The sequence below is a fragment of the Pyrus communis genome, chromosome 17 (assembly GCF_041283825.1).
Source record: "Pyrus communis isolate YQ-2024b chromosome 17, ASM4128382v1, whole genome shotgun sequence".
NCBI lineage: Eukaryota > Viridiplantae > Streptophyta > Magnoliopsida > Rosales > Rosaceae > Pyrus > Pyrus communis.
In genome coordinates this window covers 25196459-25223075 of record NC_142581.1, presented here as the reverse complement: position 1 = coordinate 25223075, position 26617 = coordinate 25196459, and the positions used below count along the sequence as shown (strand labels likewise).

At 36.8% G+C, this 26617-nt stretch overlaps 4 protein-coding genes across 7 annotated transcripts; 2 read left to right on the top strand and 2 right to left on the bottom strand.

Moving 5' to 3' along the window:
• The first annotated feature begins 404 nt into the window (after window positions 1–404).
• On the top strand, window positions 405–1779 carry LOC137709545 (GPI-anchored protein LLG1). The gene is made up of 3 exons (XM_068448628.2): window positions 405–651; window positions 748–810; window positions 1275–1779. The coding sequence occupies exons 1-3, from the start codon at window positions 570–572 to the stop codon at window positions 1634–1636; spliced, it is 507 nt and encodes a 168-aa protein (XP_068304729.2). The 5' UTR covers window positions 405–569; the 3' UTR covers window positions 1637–1779.
• A 4560-nt stretch (window positions 1780–6339) lies between these two features.
• LOC137709497 (uncharacterized) lies at window positions 6340–7495 on the bottom strand. Its single transcript, XM_068448585.2, has 2 exons — window positions 7221–7495; window positions 6340–6828 (listed from the first exon to the last, which is right to left on the bottom strand). The coding sequence occupies exons 1-2, from the start codon at window positions 7335–7337 to the stop codon at window positions 6718–6720; spliced, it is 228 nt and encodes a 75-aa protein (XP_068304686.2). The 5' UTR covers window positions 7338–7495; the 3' UTR covers window positions 6340–6717.
• Window positions 7496–11868: 4373 nt separating this feature from the next.
• LOC137708178 (riboflavin synthase) lies at window positions 11869–14316 on the bottom strand. Of its 3 annotated transcripts, none has more exons than XR_015958181.1 (3): window positions 13436–14316; window positions 12368–12497; window positions 11869–12210 (listed from the first exon to the last, which is right to left on the bottom strand). XR_015958181.1 is itself a non-coding variant. In XM_068447188.2 (2 exons), exon 1 carries the CDS (start codon window positions 14266–14268, stop codon window positions 13444–13446), a length of 825 nt encoding a protein of 274 aa, XP_068303289.2. In that variant the 5' UTR covers window positions 14269–14316; the 3' UTR covers window positions 12224–12497; window positions 13436–13443. The 3 variants fall into 3 exon arrangements, 1 of the variants encoding a protein (XP_068303289.2); XR_015958182.1 differs by having other exon boundaries at window positions 11869–12136; XM_068447188.2 differs by lacking the exon at window positions 11869–12210 and having other exon boundaries at window positions 12224–12497.
• A 7268-nt stretch (window positions 14317–21584) lies between these two features.
• On the top strand, window positions 21585–26617 carry LOC137707863 (phosphomevalonate kinase, peroxisomal). 2 transcript variants are annotated; one of them, XM_068446792.2, is made up of 11 exons: window positions 21585–21724; window positions 21903–22032; window positions 22142–22292; window positions 22396–22493; window positions 22690–22799; window positions 22899–22951; window positions 23209–23592; window positions 24141–24245; window positions 24700–24927; window positions 25152–25274; window positions 26196–26617. In XM_068446792.2, the coding sequence occupies exons 2-11, from the start codon at window positions 22022–22024 to the stop codon at window positions 26460–26462; spliced, it is 1530 nt and encodes a 509-aa protein (XP_068302893.2). In that variant the 5' UTR covers window positions 21585–21724; window positions 21903–22021; the 3' UTR covers window positions 26463–26617. The 2 variants fall into 2 exon arrangements, with proteins under 2 accessions (XP_068302893.2, XP_068302894.2); XM_068446793.2 differs by having other exon boundaries at window positions 21592–21724; window positions 21906–22032.

The following is a 26617-nucleotide window of genomic DNA, read 5'->3' as shown; positions in this document are numbered from 1 at the left end:
TGACATTGTCTGACCTTAGTGAACCAATCTTTAACGAACGAGCTGAGCTTAAAAATAATAGTTTTGACAAACCGAGTATTTCAAAGTTTATTATTAACATTTTTTTCTTCAAATGAACGTAATATTTTGTTTGACCTTGACTCACATATTTTACGAACTGAACTTGAACTAGCCAAAAATAAAATTAAAACATCAGGTCAATTTGTTTCCCCATAGTATTAAAACAGCTTTTGTCTACAAAAAAAAAAAAACAGCCATTTAAACTAGTAACGTCTGAAACATCACCACCCACAGAAGTTGTTTATGTTGCCACTTTTACCCTCTCCAAATTTCATGCAGCATTTCGCTCTCCTCCCACCAATTCTCTCTCTCTCTCTCTCTCTCTCTCTTCCCTCAAACAAACAGACAGACCTAAAGAGAGAAAGAAAGAGAGGGAACCAAAACCATCAACCAAAAAAGAAAGGGGAGAAGGAGCTGAGCCTGAGACTGAGAGGCCAAAGGCAGAGATCGACGATAACGACTTGACATAGGTCATAGGTTCTTCGGTCTCTGAAATTATTATTTTTACAATGGCTTCGTTATCTCATCCCGTTTTCTTCCTCTTCGTCTTCCTTGTATTGGGTTTTGCCTCCTCCGCCACCTTCATCTCTTGTAATTCCCTTTTCATCTCTTCTCTTCTTTTATTTTTGTCCTTTTTACTTTGTTTCAATTTAATTTAATTTAATTTTCGTCGTGTGAATGTTACAGATGATATCTTACGGGCTGGTGGATCATCCACGGGGGGACGTGCCCTTCTTCAGGCCAAAAAAAGTAAGCAATTGCCCTTCATTTCCTTACCTTCTCCTTTTAATTACATATAATTTATGCTTCCATAATTTTTCTTCTAATTTTTAAATAATTAATTTGTTCTTGGCCATCAATTCAATGTGCTGGAAATGTGTTACGGTTTAGAATATATAATGTAGAAGGCTTCTCGACTGATTGCGTATTGGTTTTGAGTTGGATGTTATAATTTGGTCATTTCGTTCAACAACATCTTCATAACGGAAAAAAAAAAATCAATTTTCTATGTATTCATAGTATTATTTGTCTCTGAATCAAGAAAACGAGTTCATAACCAAAATATACACGAGAATTGATCCCAAAACGGAAAGGAAATACAATTAGAGCAAGAAAACTAAAATGTACATTTGATTCGGCATCTCTAGCTAGCTTGTGGTATATATGTTTCATCTGCATTGCATAAGTTTCTTTTCCGGCTGGGTTATCTGCAGATTGTCCTGTGAATTTTGAGAACCAGAACTACACAATCATAACAAGCAAGTGCAAAGGACCAAACTACCCAGCAAAGAGCTGCTGTAATGCTTTGAAGGATTTTGCCTGTCCTTTTACAGAAGAAATCAATGACTTGAAAAATGATTGTGCTTCAACCATGTTCAGCTACATAAACATCTACGGGAAGTATCCTCCCGGCCTGTTTGCGTCTCAATGCCGCGAAGGCAAAGAAGGTCTCGCATGTCCCGCCGAGGCACCGAAATCTGATCAGAAGAGCAGCAGAGGTCATATATCAGCTACTCACTCCATCATGCTAGCACTATCTGCTGCCTTCCTTGTAATATCCTTCCATATGTTCTGAGCTGGTGTAAGTGTGAAAAAACATCACCCCAACTTGTAACCACTAAATTATTTTTCCGCGGATAACTCCCTCCAATTTGTATGCTTTGAACATGTATCCCAAATAGTATAATTTTATTATATACTTGGCAGTTTATCACTAAACCCACACATATTTCTGATATGAAACAAGTTCTTTTGCTCTAATAGTCAATAGTACATGAAAAACCCTAATTGTGATCTCTTGAGAGTTATCACATTATGAATGTAAAGCGTTGACTACAGTATGAAATGCTTTCATGCAGATTCTTCAAGTTGCCAGATGACTTTTAAGTTGGATGCTTTAATTTTTCATAGTATCAAAGCATACAATCCACATCGAGATAGTGCATCCTCGCATCTAATTTATGTTTTAAGTGGAAAGTACGGGTGTAACTTCGAAAGATCAATCCAAAATTGTCGAACTCAACCGAAAAGGACCAGGGCTGGTTTCGGTTCGGTTTCCAAACTAAAAACCCCATATCAAAAACCAAACAGAACCGTTCTAGAAGAAAAAATGAACCAAATTGGTTTGGCAATAGGCCAAAATTGACCAAAAATTTCGGTCGGTTCGGTATTTTGGTTTTCGGAATATTCGGTTCATTTTTATCGGTTTGGGTTAGGGTTTTTTCGGGTCGGGTTTAGATCTTTCGGTCTTTTTTAGCCCTAAAAATGACTAGAGTCGGATCTCCGACAAAGAGAAGGAGGTATACAAAATTGGGTGATTTGGGAATGCCATCCTTGAACTGAGAACGTCACTCGATCATCAAAGTGGAAACTAAATGCCTCTAAAATAAATAGTTATTATGATAATTGAGTTTCTCTAAATAATTATAATTTTAACAGCACGTTGATACATCAAATTGGCAAGGGATATTCTCAACTTATCATGTTTTTAATATTAGGGAAAATTAGAATCCCTTGCATTTTTTTGATACTTTTTAGATCAAACATTAGTTCTATTTTAAGATTTAACTAAGGCGCCTTAAACAATAGCCACATCAGCATTTTTATATTTATTTAAATTACATGTCATTATTTTACTTTCTGAAATTAAAATGCTAATTATGGAATTCCAAATATATCATTTTAGGCTGATATTCTTTGTACGTGACCTTTTTTGTAGGAAGTGGTTTTGATTTGTTGAATTTGAGAGCGTAGATTTTTTCTCCTATGTTGAAATTTTTTTTTTTGATCTCCCATTTTTGAAATTTGAATGGACTTATCCATTTCAATTAGTGCTGTTTGCACAATTTTATCCTATTATTGGGTGAGATAATTAAGAGCACATATCCGGTTTGTTTTGGGAAAAAATTTGGTAAGAATATGGTGAAATTGTTCAAGTCCACTCCAGAAGTAGTTGAGGTAAACATGCAGATTTTGAGAAAAAAATGATGGTGGACTAATTGACAAATCTTGGAGGACTTGCCCAAACAGAACCATGCAGATGCATTCTTCTTAGGTGCCATGTACGGTTGTTATCTTGAATTTTAATGACGAGGTGCTTGTGTACATGGTTTGATTTAAGACCTGCCGTCCCACCATTATTCATTTTCTTCATTTTTTTTCCCTTCTCTCTTTATGCTTTTAGTGAACAGTATAGTTTTTAGGGGTTCTCAGTTTTAAGTATGAAAAGTATAATATTGAACAACATAATGTTAGGATTATGCAGTGTTTTGATTGATGTTTTTTTGGCAAGTACGGTGAGATGTGGTCAAACGTCGCCGAGTCATTCAATTCCAGTTGGTAGAAAGCATAGGAGTTAAGTTGATGGTGGTGAATAAGGAGAGACGTATTGCTGCAGAGAAATGGAACTCTTAATTATGTCCTGAAATGGAGAACCAATTGGATAAGTTATTGGAGATGGGAAGACATTGGCACATATATTAGCCGGTCAAGCGAGTTTGTATTTGAAGTACGTAGTGATGATTTGGTGATGGTGGACTTGAAAAATTGGTATTGTTCATATCACTGGTAGATTAAAGATTTCTCTTGCTCACATACAGTTGTAGATTAAAGCAATTTTTGGTAATAAATCATTACGTTTTTACTTGGAGAGATGTGCACCTTGTGCACCAATTGTCGTCAAAAGTACACCTTACATACCAGCTGTTGTCGAAAGTGCACCATATTTTTACTTGGCGTGATGTGCACCTTACGTACTAAATGATTTGTATCTTTTAAATTAACATAACATTAAAAAACCTACCAAATAAGGCATGGTTAAAACTCACATCATATTACATTTATTAGTCAGGTATGTACAAATATTATGTACCAATAGTCTGGTATATTCTAAATTAATCTTATTCATGAACCATACGATCATTATGTGTCAAATTAACATGAATTAATGTACTAGTTAATTGGTAGTTTAATACCAAATGATCATTACTCGTTGAAATAACGTAAAAAGACGTACCAAATAATTGGTACTTTTCAAACACACACGTTTCATCAGACTGATACATTTCTAAAATAAAATTTTTTAATACCAAACATCTGGTACCTTCCAAGTCAATATTATTTCATGAACCAAATGATCAATATGTATCAACACAACATTAATTAATGTACCAATTAGTTGGGAGTTTAATACCAAATAATCATTACTTGTCGAAATAACACAAAGACATGCCAAACAATAGGTACGTCTCAAACACACATTGTGTAACGTTTCATCATAAGGATACATTTCAAAAATAAAAACTTTACATACCAAATGTCTGGTACGTTCTAAATTCATATTATTTCATGAACTCAACGATCAATATGTGTCAACATAAGATTCACTACTATACCAAACTCTTGGTATGTTCATATTATTTAACAAACTCAACGATCAATATGTGTCAACATAAGATTCACTAATGTACCAAACTCTTGGTACGTTCTAAATTCATATTATTTCATGAACTCAACGATCAATATGTGTCAACATAAGATTCATTAATGTACCAAACTCCTGGTACGTTACAAATTTGTTATGAAAAGACGGCATTTAAAACTTACAGTACGTTGAGTTCAAAAAAACAATTCATTCATGATTTGTAGTTGATAGTAGGGGTGTTGAGTTCAGAAGTTTATCGTTGTCAACCATCTTAATAGCCTAGGTGAACAATAGTGAATTCTAATGTTAAAAAATTGTTTTCCAAATCGACAAATTAAATGAGGAACTAGTGTACTATTGTAATTCAAATCTTTAAATTTACAAGATTAATATCTTTAAATTCAAATTCTTATTATCTTGAACAATCAGTATTGTTCTTAACTTAAAACTCTGACGCATCATTTAGCAAGAATTTAGGAACCTCCTCTTTTTTGGCGTGAAGAAACTGGATACCGAAATCTGATTTGTTAAAAGCTATGGTAGGTCATGTAATTTAGGTACATCAAAATGGGTAAATTAAGATACACATGGCACCAAAATTGTAAAAGAACGGTTAATAATTATCTTACCAAAAGAAGCATAAAAGAAAAACCATTGGTACAACATTCGTGGAATTGGAAAATGTCGAGTGCAATTTTTAAACATCCTTTTTTGGGTGGCTGCACGTCTTTGTTGAAGGATGTGGTATTCCTTAAAGAAAAGTTTTTAATTGCGACGGGAACATAAATAGTATATCACTTGTTTTAATAGAAGTGGTGAAAATTTTTATTTTATAAGTTATTAACATTTTAGCACACATATCCTACTATTTGTATAGTGACACATAATGTACTATCCCGTATACCGATCACACTGAAAAATCTCTCCTAAAATTGGTCATATACACTGTGTAAATATTATTTTTTATATTAAAAATATAATGCAAAGCCGGTTGAATAGCGCAAGTGCACGCCTAGTCAAACTCCCAATCAGATGCAATAGCAAAGCAGAGCTGCAAAGGGAAGGATTGGTTTTCCTCTCCCTTGTTGGATTCACACAAAAAAGTAGGTCAATTGTGGCAATGACAGATATTGTCTCAAATTTATTAATTACTATCTCACAGTCCGATAAGTGTAAGATTTTATTACAAAAGATTTCAGTATTTGTTGAAATGCAGTTAAGGTATTTAAACGAGATAGCCGATGTGGGGTATTTCAACACCTCACGTTAAATTGCACACTCATACAAAGCTTAATAACAAGCAACCAACTAGTTGAAAAATCTTAGATTTTTGTATCCTTTTATGTAAAAGTGACACTAAATTTTAATGGTCCTCTAAACATGTGAATTGATAATACTATTTGTTGATATAGCCGATTCACATCCATATGTTGCATACACATCACAATCTCAAATATATGTGGTCCATATTATGTCATTGGCAAAGAACTTCCTCACTTTCGGTGTGGTAGTGGCTTTGGTCGATAAGTTGTCGTATTGAAAACTTTATGGTTAAAAGCATTACAGGTGTGACACATTGCCAAAACCTCAAATGGATCAAATTAGGATGGAAAACACCCTATAAGTTCATATACATAATCTTATGCTACATGATTTCATGAAAAATCAAAATCGTCATATCGCATCATTTTGATATCATATCATTAGTCAATCAGCCACTTAGTACTACAATCTAATGATAATTTTTTTTTATTCTAATCTTGTGAATGACAAATTTTTTTAATCAATATGTAACATTTTAGTTTTAAAACAGATGGAAAACAAAATTTTGGAATTACCCACCAAAATCAGAAAAATACAAAGCAAAAAATATTATATTAATTTTCACACGATTACAAAAATGATACATTTTTTTGGCCTTTAGGCAGATACATGAATACAGAAAGGCAGCCCTGAAATGTTACCCTTACAATTCCTTTATTTCTAGGAGGATGACTTACTTGACATAAGTACAATGTCATCTTAGCGTCTCATGCCAATAATACTTCTTTTTACATGACGTTAAATTATTAACATAAAATGCTACGATTGTGATGTACTTATACTATATAAGTTGGTCTCTTGACCAAAGAATCGAAATCCAATCATGAAGTCGTTTCCTCGGGATGGAAGATGGATCAAATGAGGCAAAAATATTTAGATTAAAATAGATAGAAGATAGAGGCCGCCAAATCTTATCTGTGAGCAGTAACCAGCGTTTCAATAAATCTCAGCCCATCGAACTTGGGTGCAAATTTCTCCGTCGAAGCCGATGATTTTTCTTGATTTCTCTTAACGCCAGCCTCCTACAAAATCAAACATAAACATATTTATCTCTTAATTACCATTTGTATAAATAAGAAGACGATGCTATTTGGACACACAAACTCGCTTGCTGAAATTTCCTAAGATAGGTGGGTCCGGCACACAATTATAGGGTCCATTTCTATTAGAAAGGTCATCAATAAGTGTGTTCAAATAGTAGAAATTCATGAATAAATTAGTTGGGGAAAATTTCAAGGGTCAAAATCCCAGATTTCAGTTTCCTTTTCTTTTCTCTTTCTTTTTTTTTTTTCTCAGCAACCAAACAGAGCAGAATCCTAGAAAAGTAGAAGCAGGGTAATTAAGCTGGATACTGAGAAGAAACAATGAACAGATTAAGAGGACACATGAATACAAATTAAGATTATTTAATTACCTGGTGAGAAAACCGCATGGTTGAATCAGACACAAAGCTTGAAGAGGAAGAAGTGGCGGAGAGAGCAGTGGCAGAAGCGGCGGCGACTGAGGCCGCTAGAAAGCCCGGCTTCTTCATCAGTGGAGAAGATGGGTATTAGCTGGCTGGATACTTGGATGGTTGGATCTGGAGAGCCGAGAGTCCGGAGACTGACTGTTTGTCTGGTAGGAAAATGAATGCGAGAAAGTGAGGGAAACTTGTGTGGGCAGATGGAGGGGCTTTGACGGCAGGCAAATATATATTGCTGGTCGATGGTCATTTCGAACGTTTACGCGGCAACCGTACCCCCACAACTTGGGTGTAGAATACCAAATGTACCCTTTGCACACTTCTTTTTCAGATGTTCTCAATTGTCTAAAATACCCTTCTGCACCACTGGTGTACATCTATCTCCAACTTCAACAATACCCCAACTTTGCACATACTAATGCTTTCTTTGGTTTTCGACAAGGAGGTCCTTATCGTTGGGATATGGTTATATTTGCCCATGTGGACTTCGCGTACTCCACAAAATTTGTGTCAAGTTGTAAAAAACAAATTATAATTTTTTTTTTTAGAGCCACATTCTCCTTCTCTTCAACAAGCCAACAACGATCTTAGACTAACCAACCACATGTCTTTGATACCCCTCCTTCAACAAATCTTTCACCAACGTCAATTGTGGTCTAGACGAGCTCGCCGGTCTAGAGACTTTTGAGGTCGAAGACGACGCTAAAAAATGTGTCCTCACTTCATATAAAAAAAAAATTATTTGTTTTCACACGTAAGACATCAATAAAATTATATTTAGAAAAACGCTTTAAACTCAATAATTTAAAAACACGGAATAACTAATTTATTTTGTATCGAGAGAAGAAAACCAAAAAACTTTGAGCTTACAAGTAGATAGATTATGAGTTTTGTTTTCCATCTGAACTTTTGAAATGCTTTTGTATAAATCGTGAGGTATTTTTTCTTATTTACTAACCTCGTTAATATAAGACTAAAAATATAATAATATTTTCGAGTCTTTAAGGATATGTATAAGTAATGAATGAACACTTAATTAAACCTTTTGATGACACATAATATTATTTGCAAATTTGGTCTAAAAAATTAGTCTACGCCTTACTCTTTGTTGAATATTAGACTTGAATTGGAACGGATATTTAAAAATAGCAACCCACATAACTACTAGCTAGTAAATAAATTAACAACCAAACAAAAATTTGTAGAAAATTGAAAAAAAATAAGCATGCATATAACATTTCGTACTTAGGACCTCTCGTTAATTTTAAACAACAAAAACCATCGCTTATAATTAAACTTCTTGATCATTTTGCCAAATTTTATAAATTTATACTGTTATAAAAAAAAAATTTGTAAAAATTGGAATGTAAATAAACACACATGGTGTTTTGAACCTAAGAACTCCTCATTAATTTTAAACAATAAAACCACTAGTTCTAGTTAAATTTCTTTGTCATTAAACTAAATTTTATAAATTTATATTCTTATAAAAACATATATAATATACCACCCTAATAATTTTGGTGCTCCTAATTTTTTTGGGCCCCAGACGATTGCCCTGCCCGCACTGGACCTGGGCCGGGGCTAGCTCGAGTGCATGTACCTTAGCCTCCAGTCCTCCAAAAGCAAAACAAGATGCACCACAAGGCTATTGTCGAGTCGCTAGAGGCACATAACTGCAACGGACTGCAATTTAAATATGACTTAAATTTTCTTTTGAATGTACTGCAATTTGAATCGATTGCTCTATCTAATTTGAATATGTAATTTTTCCTTTTCTTTATCATTAACCTTACCTTCCAATTATCCACCAAGCCAAGGGGAAAAAGAATCGAAGAAACCAAAAAGAAGAGATACGATGGGGTTAGTTTCGTAAGAGAAGGAAAGTCGATATAGAAAGGCAAGAATTATGGAGGGGTAATTTTGTAATGTGGCATATTAATTTTGTATGGTCCAGATTGTACCACGCAAGCGCCACTTGTTTCACAAGTTAATTTGAGGCCTCTGTCTTTGGAATGGGAGGTGCGGAATGGCGTAGTGGGTTCAGACTTGAGAGTTTGGAAGTTGCTAGTCCAATTATTATTGTAGCCCCATGAGTCACTTTATTACCATACTTCATTGTCATTGCCATGCAACGGTCGACATCTGTAAGATACTTTTTGTAAAAACATGATACTACTATATCAATCTTCATTTAGCCCGTGAGTTATCTAGTTAGGAATCTTTATCAAAAGAATAAAACTTTTTATATTTTTGGCCACTAGCCTGCATAATAAGTATATAGTCGAGTTTAATGTTTTTAAGGTATAATGTTAAAAGATGACTATATGTGTTGTAACATGAGTAGATTGTAACAAACGAAGTGTTATGATTGCACCTAAAGTAGATTGCTGATTTTCAGTTATAATAGCCAGCCAGTTGGACTTGAGTTTTTGTGAATTTTTCAATATTTTTTGCTAAAGTTGTCAACTGAGGCTCTTTTACCTAGCCTGTTGGAGATGCTCAAACTCATAATAATACCTTTTTTTTTTTTTAACAAACGATATTATCTATACGAAGGAGAATGAGTGAGTTTAGCCTACAATGAGTTAACAATAATGTGGTTCAAATTCGTCTTTGCGCGAGAATCGAATCTAAGACCTCTCACTACAACTGAAGAAGAATACCACTATACCGTAGTACTAAGTGGTTATAGATAACTAGAAAAATTAGAGTCTTGGCGGCATGGAGACTAGAAAGATCACCATATCCACTAAACTTGGAGTCAAAATTCATTCATTATAATTTTGCCCTAATTAACTAAATACCGCACAAGGTTAAGAATGCTACGCCAAAAACAGACCCAATTCGAATGTTCATATATAGCACGCGCATTCTTTCTTTAAATGTTATATTGAAATGATGTATCTTAGCATTGTTGGTGTACTTTTTAGTCTGGACCCGACACATACCATTATGACTTTTAACATGTAATTGGTATTTCATCAAGCCTTGGTAGGCCTGCGGTCATGTAAAAAGTCATAATGCACAACTGTCAACAGATGTCAACAGGTTCCGAGAGAGTATGTCAACTAATGTCAATAGTTTTTGAACGAGCATGTTGATAAATGCTAACACATGCCAAGCGGGCCTATTAACAGATACCCACAACTTATATTGAGGCACGAGGCTAGCAGCTATTCTGCTCAGTGCCTACAGAAACAATTCGTCAAGCAGTTGGATGACAACTTTCAAGGACAACACCTAGTTCTTTCATAGATAATTTCTGAGCTTTTTGGGGATTGTTTCAGTTGACCCAACTTCCCCAAGGTCGCCCCTGCATGTCAGTCTCTAAAGAAGAAATTCTTGGGTACGGAGCACATTACTCATCCTCATCCGCCCACGCTCACAAAGAGGAGAACCAGCTGTATTTGGTTGGAACCAGCGCAGGGGTGTTTGGGGCCCCAACAATGCCGCCAGTTGAAAACAGCACAGTATGCATCTTTTCTCGAACAGTCAAACCCTTTTTTGCGTTTGTTCTTGGCGATACCGACAGCAAATTTCAGTGGTGAAGCAATGATTAACTTGTCATTGTTTCGTTCTCCAAAAAAAACTTGTCATTGTTTCTCACTTTCGGCTGAGGTGGTGATAAATGTACTTTTGGGAGGAGGCAGAGGACTGAACGGTTCATGTCAATTCTGATGGAAACACTGTATTATCCAAATGAAGTGGTTGGTTTGGCTAAACTGAGTCGCCCCCTGCCGGGCAACTTGATGTTGAGCAAGCAGCACCTACTCTACTTGGAGAAAAGTAAGTGATGACTACGTTCCTCATCACGAACAACGGTGATTCTTCGTTTTGTTAATGATTCTTCGTTGGAGCAATTTCACGAGAAATGCCATTCAGACTGTCTCAAAAGCAAGTCCAAGCGAGACTTTGTGTGAGTACGAATAACATTTTTCTTTTTGGAACATCATCTTTCTCCTTCTACAACTTCCCCAAGAGGCTTTTATATAAAATCATACATTTAATGGCATAATCCAATTGTATCATGAAATACAAGACCAACTAATTACGCATTCAAAGACACGAGACTCTTCCTTCATGTGAGGTTCAAGCCATCTTTGATGAACACGTTCCTCATCACTCCCCTATGAAGTATGAACAAATGCCACTGGTAATCCTAAATTTATGAAATTGGAGGAAGCTACGAGCAGAAAGTTTTTCGTTTGAAAAGTAAAGCCTAAAACTGGTCATGAAGCACTACGAACGAGAGTTAGGTGCTCAAAGCTTAGATCAGCACATGGAAGAAATCAACCCACAAGGACGAACAAAACTTACCTCGACCCTTGACCTTCAACAGAGAGGCGACCCTTCTCCCATTGAGCTTCGAACAAACACATGCAATATTTTAAGAGAGTTTTAACGAAAAACCTGCAGTACTATTTACTTTAACAAAAAATCACATTTTTACACTAAAAAGTCAATCTTGGTACTATTCACTTTACCCTTTATTTTGTCCTTATCATTAAAACTCAAAGTTTTCAAGTTCTTTTCATTAGTTTTCTTATATTTTAATTGGGTGGAACCACCTACTTTTTGTAATCCAGAACACCGCGTAATAGTTTCTCTCACTAATCTCTTAAACGAGAAAATTGGAGAATAACATACTTTAAGTTTCCACATAAGAAAGATGAGAATCAAGAAAAGTTTGACACAGAAAAATTTAAACCCCACAATACTATACATAATTTAGTTCAAATGCCCTTCTGGACGGAATATGAGAGAAATCTTCATCAGACTCGCTGCAGAATGATTTTTCTCTTGTGCAATTCGAGGCCCAAGACACACTTGAGGAGCATCAGTGGCTTACAGTGATGCCCTTGGTGCTGCAAACACAAAATGATGAAAGTCTCTGTGTGAAGGCATGTGCGTGTCGTTGTACAATAGAGCCCTAACAATTCTCCCAAAAAAACTTTTAGTACTATAGAAACTATCATAATTCTTGCAGAGAAGATGTCCAACTAGTATACAGAGCAGCCAATAAAATACATCTCTAACAATGATACAACAAAAGTTTTAAAATCAAGATATAACAGCTATCCAAAATGCAACACTACCTATAAATGCTTCCAAAAAACAAAAAGCGAAGCTAAAAGCGGCCAACATTCCGAACAGCATTCCTACAGCCACCAATTGGTTCAGTTGCCATCCCAATCACAAGTGTGTACAAGCCGCACAGGCAATGACCTTGCAAGGAAAATGAGCAGAAACAGTAAAACACTTGATATCAGAAGAGAAGAACTTCAACAGGGAGAAATTTCTATTGGCCAAGTAAAAAATCTTCATGTTATATCTACTTGCTTTTATTTGAATTTTTTTTTGGTCAGATAATTAATTGCTGCATCCCTTTTTATCCCAAGTTCATATAATTGCAAAAATCTCGTCGTACATGTCACTCGTGAAACCATCGACCAAATTGCTAAAAAAGAAAAACTTGGTAGTTTATAAGGAAAGCACAAGAAAGAAAGAACAGATTTCCATCAGAGGTTCAACAACAAAAGTTTCAACGAAGTGAACTCCACGTTTGAAAACTGTATTTAGTTGCAAGAAAATTTCTGATCTGTTAAAGATGCGAAAAAAAGGTCTTTTTCTTTTTACACCAAGTCTTAGGCATCTACGTAACAAAAGAACAACTTAACTCGGCAACTCCACTCAGCTAACTATGATGGATGGTCACTGCATAGGGTCAGCTATTAATCCTTTCTCACCATGATCAGTTCCACGCCAAAACACTACATATAGATGCATATTTTCAAACACCCGTCCAACACTTCAATTTTCTCCATGTACCTCAAGTTTATCTTGTTTGCCAGTAGTATTAAATGTAGGAATGTTTATACTAAGGATTGACCATCCTACATATTACACATTTCATAACTTACAACACCAATATCTTAACCAAACAGTAAAGGATTTGCTCGAAAGTATCTGCATTTGCATAGGCCTAAATTCAATATTATAAATCAATTCGAACGACTTAAAATCTGAATCTCTTATGCAATAGCTTTTTCATTCAAACAGAAAAAAAAAAAAAACAAGGGCAAGTATGCATTACAAATTTACAAATGTAATTATACATGAAGCCAAATCAGGATTGCAGTAATGGAACTATATCTGAGTAATACCTTATGAGTCATGAAGATTTGATTGACTCGACAAACCCGCTACTGAGAAGTCTTTCGACATACTTCCCGAGTATATCAACCTCCAAATTCACCTTTGACCTGATTTTCTTCAACGGAATCACTACTTTCTGCTGTGTATAAGCAACCAACATGAAATTAAAGCACTCTTCTTTATCAAACACATCCACCACAGTCAAACTAGTACCATCGACGGCTATAAACCCTTTCGGCACCACATACTTCAACACCTCCTTTGATGCCCTTACCTTGATCCACAGCGAATCCCCCTCGGGCTCCATTGACACTATCTCCCCTGTGCCATCCACATGACCCTGCACAAAGTGCCCGCCCATTCTGCTCGTGGGCTGCACCGCCCGCTCCAAATTCACAAGCGACCCCGCTTCGAGCTCGATCAGAGACGTCTTCCTAAGCGTCTCCGGCGACAGCCCGACTGTGAAATCGGACAATTGGGTATCGAATTCAGTCACCGTCAGACACGTTCCATTGACTGCAATACTATCCCCGAGGTGAACGCCCTCCAGAACGGTTTTGGCGCCGATTTTCATGTCGAAACCGCCGGTTTGGGAGGTGCCAAGTTGCGTGATTTGGCCCATTTCCTCGACGATGCCGGTGAAAAGGCATCGGATTGTGTTGCGAGGAGGAGATTGGAGATGGATTTTGGGTTTTTGGGAGCTGAGGAAGAGGGTTTGAGTAGAGGGTTTGAAAAGGGGGTTGAAACTTCGGAGGGTTTTGGAGGGGATAGAGTGGAACTTATTCATGATTGAGATTTGTCGAACACAGGGTTGAGGAGTTGTTGAGAGTGTCACTGCCATTCTGTTGGTTTCGGATTGCAACACAAGTTGGGATACGCTTGTTCGCTACATCTACCTATCTAATTGTTTTCGGATAGGTTACTTAGACCATCTCTAGATGAAATGTCAAATTATAAAAGTTAAATTATAATTGATAACTGATATGATAATTTGAAGCCTTATATCAAATTTTGTACTCTTCCAACCGAGTTGTCAAATATTATTTTATTATTTAAATAGAGTTTTAAATGATTATCAAATTTTGTACTTCTCCTTGGGGCCAGTCGGTTGGCCTGATTTGGTGTTTTTGACCCGGTGGGGCCCATGACCCCTTTGGCTTAGCCATTAGTTAGAGACGGTTTTCGTGTCATTTCGGGCTATTTTTAGCCTTATAGCCCTCTAGCCGGATCGGTTGGAGATGGCCATGAGGGCCTGAAGGCCTTTTTTAGCCCTCTGGACTTCCAACAAATTAATATTTTAATGAACAATGCAATGTCATATTTCTTACCATCTCCAACCGAGGACCAAAGGGTCAGAGGACTCGTTTTAGCCCTATCACAAAAAAATCATCTCCAACCGAGAACCATAAAACCAAACATAATTTAACCAATTTATATATAATATATATTTAATATATATTAATTATATAAATCATACACAAATACTCAAAACCTGAAAGTTAATTAACCCATTCCCTCCTGGTTAAGGAGTATTTGCTTCAGCCAACTTGACAACAAGCTTTGTTTGCTATAATCGTATTAGTAAAATATTTATATGATTATGGATCTTTAATTTTTTATAAGAAGTTTTAACGAAAAGCTCATGTTACTCTTCACTTTAACGAAAAACCACATTTTTACACTAAAAAGTCAATCTTGGTACTATTCACTTTACCCTTTATTTTGTCCTTATCATTAAAACTTAAAGTTTTCAAGCCATTTTCATTAGTTTTTCTTTTTTTATATCATTTCTAAACACAAAACCCTAGCTGTCCACCCATTTATTCCCATTTCATCTTCTTAGTCTGACTTCTCAACATCTCTCTCTCTCCCACCATCAAGAATCTATCTCTCCCACCGCTGCGATGCCTGATTCAAGAAGTTCAGGTTCGTAAACGTTGCTCTCGCTGTATCAATTTCATCGATTTTTTCCCCAATCTTGTAAATCTGTTTATTTTTTTATTGAATGATTGGGTTCAAAAATTGGAATTGTTACCCTCTGCAAATTTGTAAATTTATTTTATCTATTACATTCGCACTCTTGTAAACCACGGAGAAGCCACTCGGAGGTGGTTCAACAAGTGAATTATGCTGATGTTTGTTTAATAATTGTTTGGATTTTCTTATAATTGTTTAATCAATCTTTCTTTTTGTTTTTTGTGTTTTTTGATCATCTAAATTGTTGATGTTTGTATGGATTTTTGGTTGTGAATTTTTGAAGTTGCTGATGTTTGTTTGGATTGTTGGTTTGTGAATTTTTGAAGGAAAATTGGCCGATGTTGTTCTTGGATTTGTCTTTGTGGAGCCCTATGTTGGTCGCTCCTCTATTTGGCTATGTTCGAACATGTCTGGATGTTGCAATCGGCGAGGCGTCGGTTGGTTGATGGCGAGGGTTTGGGATGCTCGGCGGCGGGTGCTGCAGTGAAAGCTTAGGTTTTTTTTTTTTTTTTTTTTTGTATTTTATGGATTGGGCCTTTACAGTTTGTTGGATCTTTTGGGTTGTTGGCAGGTCCTATTTTGGGCTAGTTTACCAACCAAATATATATATAAATAAAAAATAAAAATAAAAGGAAAAAACGGAATCGAAAAAAACCGAAGAAAAATTGAGCCGAATCGAACCGAACAGTAATTTCGGTTTGGTTTCCGATTTCGATCAAAAATTGAACCGAACGGAACCGAACCCACCCCTAGATGTGGTGATGTAAATAAATGGCACATGTGGTACCAGTCTGACACACCCCGATCGAGATCAGGGCATGCTGGCCGTCACGTGGAAATGACGTAACCATGTGCACAGTGCGAAAGCTAATAAAATAATAATATAAATAGTACGAATAAATAAAAACTAGTCTTACATAAAGTAATAACAAACAAGTGCAAGCGTAAGTGCGACACTAAGTTCAGAGCATAAAAGCTTAATGCAGTCCAGGAGAAAACGACGCAACAAAAGCACACCCGAAGGTGGTCCTACACTGGTGATCGTCTGTTAGATATGCCGGGGAAATCCTCAGGGAAACCACCAAACGTGCTAGCCAACTAGAACCTGGAGGGGCGCAAAACAAAAGCGTGAGTGGGCAAAAACAAAGCTTTTTTTAAAACCATTTAATAAATAAGTTCTAACCCCTCGCCGTAAAACCTGTATACTTCCCAGAAAATAGAATATATATATATATAAGTCATGCTCAAGAATATGCTATGCCAAAACCTCAAAGTAAAATGCAAGTGCTCAGGTAATAACACACCAATATTATATAATCTGTTAGCCGGAGTCACCTAACGTGACCTGTACGGCTGAATCTAGAGCTCAAATCTCCATCTCACGAACAAGACTTGCACACGAGTCGGAACCCCCTAAAGTGGTCTGTACGACAAGCCTGGGTGTAACATATATATACGCTCAAGTGCTACGATCACGTGAAGGCTGTGCGAATAATCGCGGGTCACCTACGAGTCGGAACCACCTAGAGTGGTCTGTACGACAGGACTGTGCACCTAACTTGGATCCAAGCTGAGCGTGTGGTGCGGGAGGTGAACATCACGTGAAGGACTGTGCCCAACTCTGGGCGGGAACACTAACACGGGGGGTGCAGGTTATGAGCTCTCTATGCATCTCAAATCACTATTGAAAGTAAACATAATCACAACTCACATGGCACTTACCTGTGCATCCGCAGCACCAAACATACATATATATAAACAATTAACAATGCATAAATAACGGCAAAATTATAGGCATGGCATATAACGAATAAACATTCTAAATAAATTTATGGGAAAATATAAGTATATAGGTATATACGGAAAACCAAAAGCCCACTCACTAGTAAGTGGAAGGGTCATAACCCCCCTGCCTCGAGTGACCACGCTCGTCCTCGGGATAAGATTCACCTATATGCGAAACAACTATAAAAACGTAAATTTTAAAGCACATAACCAAACTTAAGAAATAACTTCTCAGACAATGCTCAAATGGGGTGTATGAATACACCAACGTGATCTACTCAACCTCAGGAACATCCCCATATTTTTTAAAATAATTTTTCACCGTCGCACAGGCCCCCACGCGCCAGCCATGCGCAGGCACGTGCCTGGCACGCTGACGGCGTCAGTTAACGCCGTCAGGAATATTCCGTTAACTTTAATGGATTCCGTCAACGGCGTTAGGAATATTCCGTTCAAACTGACGGAATATTCCGTCGTCTTCTCCGGCGAGGCTCCGGCGCCGTCGCTGACGCCGGAAAATCGGGAAAAACTTCAAATCGTCCTATCTTCTTCGTTTTTCAACCAAATTTCACAAAATTGGTACCAAAATGAAGCTTACAACGAGAGGAACAAGATCATACCACTTTCAAGTGCTAAAATCCACGAAATCTCACCGGGAAAATACCCCCAACTCCGGCCAACCTCGAAACTCGTGATCCCGACGTCCAAAACCTTCAAACGAACCACCCCGAGCCTCCTAAGGACCTCACCAAGCTTCCTACAAGCTTGAAATTCCCAAAAACATAAGAATTTATGTGTGCATGAACAGTACCAAAAATCGGGTATCCCGAGTTCGACGTGAAAACGAAGGTATCCTTACCTGAAATGGGTATGGTTAGACTCCAATGGACCTCACGAGCATGGATATGTACTTTATTTCTTCGATCTGTGAAGATTTGGGTGGTTTTGGAGTGTGTCCGTACAAGGGATATGAAAATGGGAAAGGAAATGGGCACGGGATGGGTGCAGGGATATGGGGAAAGGGTGAGGGAAATTATGGGAGTGTGTGTGTGGTCCACAACTAGCCACACCAATTCAAACAACCACACAACGAAAAAAAAAATCACACTAGGGGCAAAATCATCTTTTCACGCATACGTTTTAAAATTTTCGGAACGGGCTGTCACAAGTCAATCTCTACTCTTATCATTTGTCACACATCGGCTGTGGAAGAGATTTTGGCAAGCAAACATGCTTATAAAAGGAACACCTTAACATTGAACTAATCATCTTTCTGGGCCTATAATTAAATATATATTTTTTTAATTTTGGCCCAAAAAAAAAAAACTGTAAAATAAAAAATCATGGCTAGCTAACATCAGCTAGTTACCATTGGGTTTTAAATTTCGGCCCGGCCAGGGGCTAGTTTGTGACATCCCACATCGCCCAGGGGAGTGATCCTTAAATGTATATTCCCATCCCTACCTAGCACGAGGCCTTTTGGGAGCTCACTGGCTTCGGGTTCCATAGGAACTCCGAAGTTAAGCGAGAAAAGGGCTAGAGCAATCCCATGATGGGTGACCCACTGGGAAGTTGCTCGTGAGTTCCCAAAAACAAAACCGTGAGGGAATGGTAAGCCCAAAGCGGACAATATCGTGCTAAGGTGGTGGAGCGGGCCTGGGAAGTCGTCCCGCCCGGGCCGGGATGTGACAGATTGGTATCAGAGCCTAACCCTGGTCGTGGTGTGCCGACGAGGACGTCGGGCCCCTAAGGGGGGTGGATTGTGACATCCCACATCGCCAAGGGGAGTGATCCTTAAATGTATATTCTTATCCCTACCTAGCACGAGACCTTTTGGGAGCTCACTGGCTTCGGGTTCCATAGGAACTCCGAAGTTAAGCGAGAAGAGGGCTAGAGCAAGCCCATGATGGGTGACCCACTGGGAAGTTACTCGTGAGTTCCCAAAAACAAAACCGTGAGGGCGTGGTCGGGGCCCAAAGCGGACAATATCGTGCTACGGTGGTGGAGCGGGCTCGGGAAGTCGTCCCGCCCGGGCCGGGATGTGACATAGTTGGTTGGTCCTTTGGTCGTTTTTTGTCTAGTGGGGCCCACGAGCTCTTTGGTCTGACCCTCGATTGAAGACGGTTTTCGGATTATTTTCGGCCCTCTAGCCCTCTGAACCTTCAATTGGAGATTGCCTAAGTGGCTCAAAACTAGTTAACTTCAATATCACAAATCAATTAGAACTTCAATTCAGTTCCACAAATTGATATCCACTTAAAATTTAAACTAAATACGCAAGTTTAATCATGCAGAGTGTGAATTAAAAAAAACAATAAAATACCAGAGCATGTACGAAAAAAAAAAAAAAAAAAAAAAAAAAAGCAACACTTCATATCCAAATATAAACAAACGCCGAACTCAAGTCTTGTTGTTCAAACTCAATTTGCATTTCTATTAAATAAGTGAAAATAATTAGTTGTATATCATATATTCACAACTATTATTATAATCCTTTAAAACAAAGTACATGAGGAGCTACAAATTGCCAAATCGAATCAAGTTTAGTGCTACATGAAACCCCATTGCCAAAAGCTTCATCACTATCAACTATACCTATAAATGAAATTGTACCAAATATTATAAAGGTTGTTGGTTGTTAGACTTGAGTGTAATACGTGCATTAGTTCATTTGAGTTATAATTGGGTTCAAATGGGTTGATAAATCAGGTTGGGTATGAGCGGGCAAATGAGCAGCCCAACCCAACCAACCCAATAAATGCTCCGGTTGAAGTTGGGTTGCGTTTGTGGGTTATAAAAAAAAACCCGCTTGTTTGAGTTTAAATTCGGGTTGGACATGAAAGAGTTCAAGTTGACCCAACCTAAATTACACCTCTAGTACTGACTGTATAATCCGGTGTATAAAAATTAATTAGTTTTTAATTAGTTTTCTTTTTGTTAAAAGAATATTGTTTTGTTTTTACAAAACGCTATGTAAGTTAAATGGTAAGTTGTTAGAAGAGGAAAATCAGTGAAAAATTAAATCCGGAGTAGAATAGATATGCATGATTGCTTTCTGTCATTGTAGTAAAGTACCATTTTCAAAAGATACTGTTTTTTTAGTATTACATTTTTATTTTTTATTTTTGTTGAAATCTACAATCTTCGAAAAAGGATACCAAGAAGGAAGAGGTTACCAGTTAGACCAACTCCAATCCTTTTCCTTAATCAATGACGAAAACAATTTTAGACTTTTGGTTTTAGACCTTGGCTATAATTTTAGACCTTGGTCACAAAATTGTTAAATTTAATTTCAACAAAAAAAAAGAGAATAAAGAGATACTATTGGGATAATATTGCGTGCATAACACCGTTTTGCAGACATCTTTTGGGATAATATTGTAAGAGCAAGAAATACACCTTGTCTTTATTTGTTATATGAGTGGCGAGATGTTATGATTGAGGATCATATGAGTAACGGGATGTTATGATTGAGGATGTGAAGAAAGAAAGAAAGGAACTACATGAAAAATCAACTTTCTTTAAAAGATGGACCCAGTTACTAGTGATGTATCATTCATTTATATAATTTAGTAATTTTCCTAATAATAATTCATGATTGTAATTGTATTAGAATCTTATTTGTAAATTTTTTGTTTAAAAAATTAGAATATACCTGCCCATAAAAACTTAGTCAGCTTTGGAGGCTTCGTCGTTTCATAAACCAAAACAAAAAATGGTACAACGAATTTTCACATGTCAACTTGCTTATGCTAGTCAAACTAAGCTCACTTGACTATTTTTTTTTAATTTAAATTATTAGGTAAGCCCTCTACGCTTGAAATGATAATTGATTTTTTACAAATTTATTTTCTTTTTTATACATTTCTAAATTGAATAAATAAATAGAAAATCAAATATACAAAGTTTTTTTTTTGAACAAAAATAAAAAATGAAAGTTGTATAAAGAAAATATGGTGAGTATAAATCGTTTCGCTTCAAAATTAGTTGTCAAATGCACATGGATAGAGCTCCTTGTAATTTTAAAATTAAAAAAAAAAAAGAGATTTTTGCACTCTATCTCTAATGCACATTCTTGTCAATTTACTTAAATAAATAATATTTTAATATAATGATATATTGTCATTTAGTATTACAGTCTATTATTATTTTTTTTCACTTGTAAGTGAGAGGTTTGATCCTCGTCAAAAACGAATTTGAACTACATTATTGCTAGTTCATTGTGCGGTTTAGCTCACTCACTCACCCCTTAGTATAGATACACAACGAATATTATTTATATATAACGATATATTTACACTAAAGATAAACAAATAGAATTTTAAAAAAAAAAAAACAATAATTAAGCCTTTGTGGCCTATCATGTTTTTTTTAAAATACTAAATTTTAACACAAAAACATATGAAAACCCCACCCTCCCCACCTTCCCCCTGCCAGCTTAACATTCAGTTGATCAAAAGACCCTGCCATTTCGACCAAAAAACCAAAACGAAAATAAACCTGCCATCTTCAAGCTCTCTCTCATCAGCTCTCAGGTAACGATTTGGTTTTAAATTTTGATTTTTCTCTCGTAATTTGCTGCTTGATGGTTTGTTTAAATTTTCAATCTTTTACAAGAAGATGAAGGCATTTTAGTATGACTGCAACTGTTTGGGGTTTTGTTTGAATTTCTACCCAAACCTTTACAAGTTTATTTTCTTGAATTTGATTCAGCAGCTCTGCAAATTCAACACCCAGAAACTCATAGCTGAGAGAGAATTAGAAACCCACTTCACACTTAACAGCTAGAGAGAGAGTGAGAGAGAGAGAGAGAGTCTGAGGCTGCAATTGCAATGGAGGCTGTGTAAGTTTTGGATTTTGAATCAAATATTTGTTCTTATAAATGAACTTTTGTGAATTAGAAAGAAAGAAAGGAAATTGATTGATTGTTGTTGAAAAACAAACAATTACAGAGTTGCTTCAGCTCCAGGGAAGGTGTTGTTGACTGGAGGTTACCTAATTCTGGAGAGACCCAATGCAGGCCTTGTACTCAGCACCAACGCGCGCTTCTTCGCCATAGTCAAACCGCTTTACCAGCCTCTCAAGCCTGATAGCTGGGCCTCGGTGTGTCTTCATCATTCTATCTTTCTCTCTCTCTCTCTCTCTCTCTCTCTCTCTCTCTTTGAGTCTGATCGAGTAAAATGTGTATCTGTTTTGTGTCCTTCAGGGTTGTACAGATGTGAAATTGACGTCTCCTCAGCTCGCCAGAGAAAGCATCTACAAACTCTCCCTAAAAAGTTTGTCACTTGAATATGTGTCTTCAGGGTGAGTTGTCATTTTCGATATAAGCTTCTTGAATAATGATAGATTTTTGAACAATGCTACAAATCGTCAGTTTATATCATCATCTTCGTTGTCATGTAACCACTTATAAGGTTATATCAGGAGAGTTTCCCTGCTTCAAACAAAAATTTCCTGCTTCAAACATGCTTAATTTTAGTTCACATAAACACAATTTCAGTGACTCGAGGAACCCTTTTGTGGAACAAGCAGTCCAATACTGTGTAGCTGCTGCCCGTGCAACAGTTGACAAGAAGAACAAGGATTCATTAGAAAAACTACTATTGCATGGTAATGTTTCATTCTCCATATGTTTCCCCATCATTTAAAATGCTAAACAAACTTGACAGCATTGAAAATTCTAATGTTTCATCTGGGTCTGTTATGCAGGTCTTGATATCACGATCTTAGGTAGCAATGACTTTTATTCTTATCGGAATCAGGTTTGTTACCCTTATTAGTTTCTGTAGTTTTGTTTTTTTAATTTAGTTGAGTCATCCGTTGTTTCTAATCTTCTTTTAATTATTGATAGTATCATGTAATTCTAACCAAAAGCCCACATATATTCGAATAAAAAAGTATAAAAATTACAGCATTCACGTTCCAATAACCAGTTGCAGCTGAAACTTCTAGGTTTCTTATTTTATTAATTGCAATCCAAATTCCTAATTCAAGATGTTTCTGAGTTGTGCCCTTGTAGATTGAAGCCCGTGGTCTACCTTTGACTCCAGACGCATTGGCTGCACTACCTCCTTTTGCATCGATTACCTTCAATGATGAGGGATCAAATGTAGAAAACTGTAAACCTGAAGTTGCAAAAACTGGATTGGGTTCATCTGCGGCAATGACAACCGCTGTGGTTGCTGCGTTGCTTCATTACCTCGGAGTTGTTAATCTTCCGTCTATGCTTAAAGATCATCAACATGAAAAGCACACTGCAGATCTTGATTTGGTGCATGTGATAGCTCAGACTGCTCACTGTATTGCACAGGGAAAAGTGGGCAGTGGGTTTGATGTTAGTTCTGCAGTTTATGGAAGTCAACGTTATGTCCGCTTTTCACCAGAAGTTATTTCTTCTGCTCAGGTCTCTCTCTCTCTCTCTCTCTCTCTCTCTCTCTGCGCTAGAGCATGCAATGTGGATCAAACAAGTGCACCTGGCTCCTATTTGTCTAAATGTCAAAATGGAGTTTGGTATATTTTAGTCACATGCAAATCAGAGCTTATGAAATTATTACAGGTTATCTGTAGTTAATTTTTACTCTCCCAATATTGGTCACTCTAAATAAAATTAACATTGGTTACCAATAGCCCGATTCTGATTTTTTGTCCTTTTATTACTTTGGCATTAAGATTGCCATGTGGTCTCATTAAATTACCTTTCACACATTGATTTTGTTGTCACGACCGGATATACCAACATCCACTGTTTTCCATTCAGGATATGCTGTAAAATCGAAAACACCGTTTTCATTTGGTGTCTTCCATGGAGATGGGATCCCTGATTGTGTTGTCGTGTGGTTGATTATCTTATTTAATTTTAATCTAATATTCTTTTTGCTCTTTGTATGGCCACATAACAGATACTGTTAGAGAACACCTTCAATTTGTAAGTTCATTTTTTTATGCTTTCAGGTTGCAGTGACGGGAACACCACTAGAAGAAGTCGTTCCTCAAATCCTAAACGGAAAATGGGACCATGATAGGACTAAGTTCTCCTTGCCGCCATTGATGACCCTTGTAAGCATGTCAAGCTCCATTTTGTAGCTTGCTTACATTTGTAAATATGATTATTCATGCAAAAGAGTATCATACGCATGAAGACAATAAATCCACAAACCTTCCCCGAACTTTGTAGAATAAAATCTGCAGTGTGTTCTGATGCATAGACTTTAATTTCCATTTGTATGTTCTTAATTATTATGTGTAGCATGTGAGCATTACAGAATGGTTCATAGAGCCTTGTACTTCCAAGGTGAGGAGTTATGCCAATCTTAGGGACCATTTTGGCTAAAAAGCCTTAATGGAAACACAATAGAAAAAATTGAAGGTTGATTACTTATTAAAGAATTAAAAAAAAATTAAGCTTGAAATCAAGTGTAGATTTTGTGCTCTCTCTTATCATTCCATTGTGCATGATTCATAAAACAGTGGCGCAAAGGGTCTCTTTTAGTGATGCAAGTGCTTTCTGCAGTTACTTGGAGAACCCGGAACTGGAGGATCATCCACTCCATCAATGGTGGGTTCTGTGAAAAAGTGGCAGAAGTCTGACCCTCAGAAATCGCTGGAGACATGGAAAAAGTTGTCGGAGGCAAATTCAGCACTTGAAATGCAGCTCAATGCATTAAGCAAATTGGCAGAAGAACACTGGGAAGAATATAAAAGCTTGATAAACAGCTGCAGCATCCTCAAATCAGAGAAGGTATTTTTCTCGTCCTCTCTGAGAAACGAATTTTAGTATGGTAAAATCAAAATTGAGACAAGTGCCCCATTTTGGATTTGTTGGACATGTCATGTTGTACCGTGTTGTGAAGTTTGTGTTTTTGGCTTCTTCGAATTGCTGTTAATACTTTCCCTACCCTATAACTTCCTGCTGCTTGTATTGCCCAACATTGATGTTTGTTACAATTTTACAAAATTGTACAGTGGACACAACAAGTCTCTAAACCAAGCCAAGAAATCATTGTTAAAGCATTATTAGGAGCAAGAGATGCTATACTTGGGATCAGGTATCATATGCATCAGATGGGAGAGGCTGCAGGTGTTCCGGTATGTGCATTTCTTAACTGGATTCTTGTTTCTTTCCTATAAAAAATATATGGTTTGTAAAATGGAGAATAGTAATTGATATATTATGTTAATTGTTTCCTTTCTCAAAACTACATGTTCTGAACATTCCATATTTAAATAACTTTGATTTGAATGTATTTTGACCGGGTTCAAGTATCTTCCCGGAATTCAAATAAAAGAAAAAACAAGTACACGCGTGCTCACACGCACACACATTTAGTCTCTCACTACTCACTAGGCATCCCTATTTTGGTCCCTATGGAAGTCCTAGTTGATTCACTTAATCTCCCTAAGTATATTTGAATGATAAATGTGGCTTCTGTTACGTATCATGCTGAATGAACCCGTTGATGAAGTCCTTAGACTCAGCATTCTTAGACTTAAAGCAGAAATCCCTGCCATTTAGAAGCTGCTTGTTTTGCGTAACCGGCTCCTGGGAATCAAAGTCCATTCCGTGGAAAATATTTTATAGGAATCAGTACAGTTCAACAATGCCCTTTCTAGTGTTTTGGAATGTTGGGAATCATTAATCTTATCAATGAGAGAGAATGCAAATGATTCGTATTTTTCTCCTAGCAGAATACGTATTATGGCATTATTCTTCCGGTGGCCTTGAGGTATACCGCAAAAACTCCTTTAAAATACATTGGTACTGATGTTTCAAATATGCTAAAGACTTTAAACCAGAAACTAGAATCAGAACAGGGGCAACCTGATGTCGGGCGTTTAAACAATAAACACAGGCCAACATGATGTTGATCATAAATTTATTATTCAAATTATTTTTCGTCATTCTGAATAGAATAATTAAGATTCAAACTATTTTTGTCATACTCTCTCTTCGCCTTTCTTCCTTGTGTGATCGGTTGTGATCGATTCCTTGTCTTCAAAACTTTTCAGATAGAACCAGAATCACAGACGAAGCTTTTGGATGCTACTATGGATATGGAAGGAGTGTTGTTGGCTGGAGTTCCTGGAGCAGGTGGGTTTGATGCGGTATTTGCTGTTACCTTAGGGGATGCTGGGAGCCATGTGTCGAATTCTTGGAGTTCATTCAATGTTTTGGCCTTGTTAGTTAGAGAAGATCCTCAAGGTGTTTCTTTGGAGAGTGCCGATCCACGAACCGAGGAAATTACTTCATCCATTTCCTCAGTTAATATTGGATAACCTATCGTTTTCTTCACTATTTACGGTGAAAAAAGGCGATTTGTAAGATGAATTGTATAAGAGTGTGGATATTAAAATACATATGGGATAAACTTGCAGAGTGAAAATGTTACTTGCAATAAAATCAATAAGAGTCGTTTGTTTAAACTGTTCAA

Coding starts and splice junctions, on each gene's coding strand:
- LOC137709545 (XM_068448628.2), top strand. CDS start 570: ATGGCTTCGTTATCTCATCCCGTTTTCTTCCTCTTCGTCTTCCTTGTA. Junction 652..747: donor CTCCGCCACCTTCATCTCTT/GTAATTCCCTTT, acceptor TGAATGTTACAG/ATGATATCTTACGGGCTGGT. Junction 811..1,274: donor CCTTCTTCAGGCCAAAAAAA/GTAAGCAATTGC, acceptor GGTTATCTGCAG/ATTGTCCTGTGAATTTTGAG.
- LOC137709497 (XM_068448585.2), bottom strand. CDS start 7,337: ATGAAGAAGCCGGGCTTTCTAGCGGCCTCAGTCGCCGCCGCTTCTGCC. Junction 6,829..7,220: donor CCATGCGGTTTTCTCACCAG/GTAATTAAATAA, acceptor TTGATTTTGTAG/GAGGCTGGCGTTAAGAGAAA.
- LOC137707863 (XM_068446792.2), top strand. Junction 22,293..22,395: donor AGCCTGATAGCTGGGCCTCG/GTGTGTCTTCAT, acceptor TGTGTCCTTCAG/GGTTGTACAGATGTGAAATT. Junction 25,275..26,195: donor GAGAGGCTGCAGGTGTTCCG/GTATGTGCATTT, acceptor AAAACTTTTCAG/ATAGAACCAGAATCACAGAC.
- LOC137708178 (XM_068447188.2), bottom strand. CDS start 14,268: ATGGCAGTGACACTCTCAACAACTCCTCAACCCTGTGTTCGACAAATC.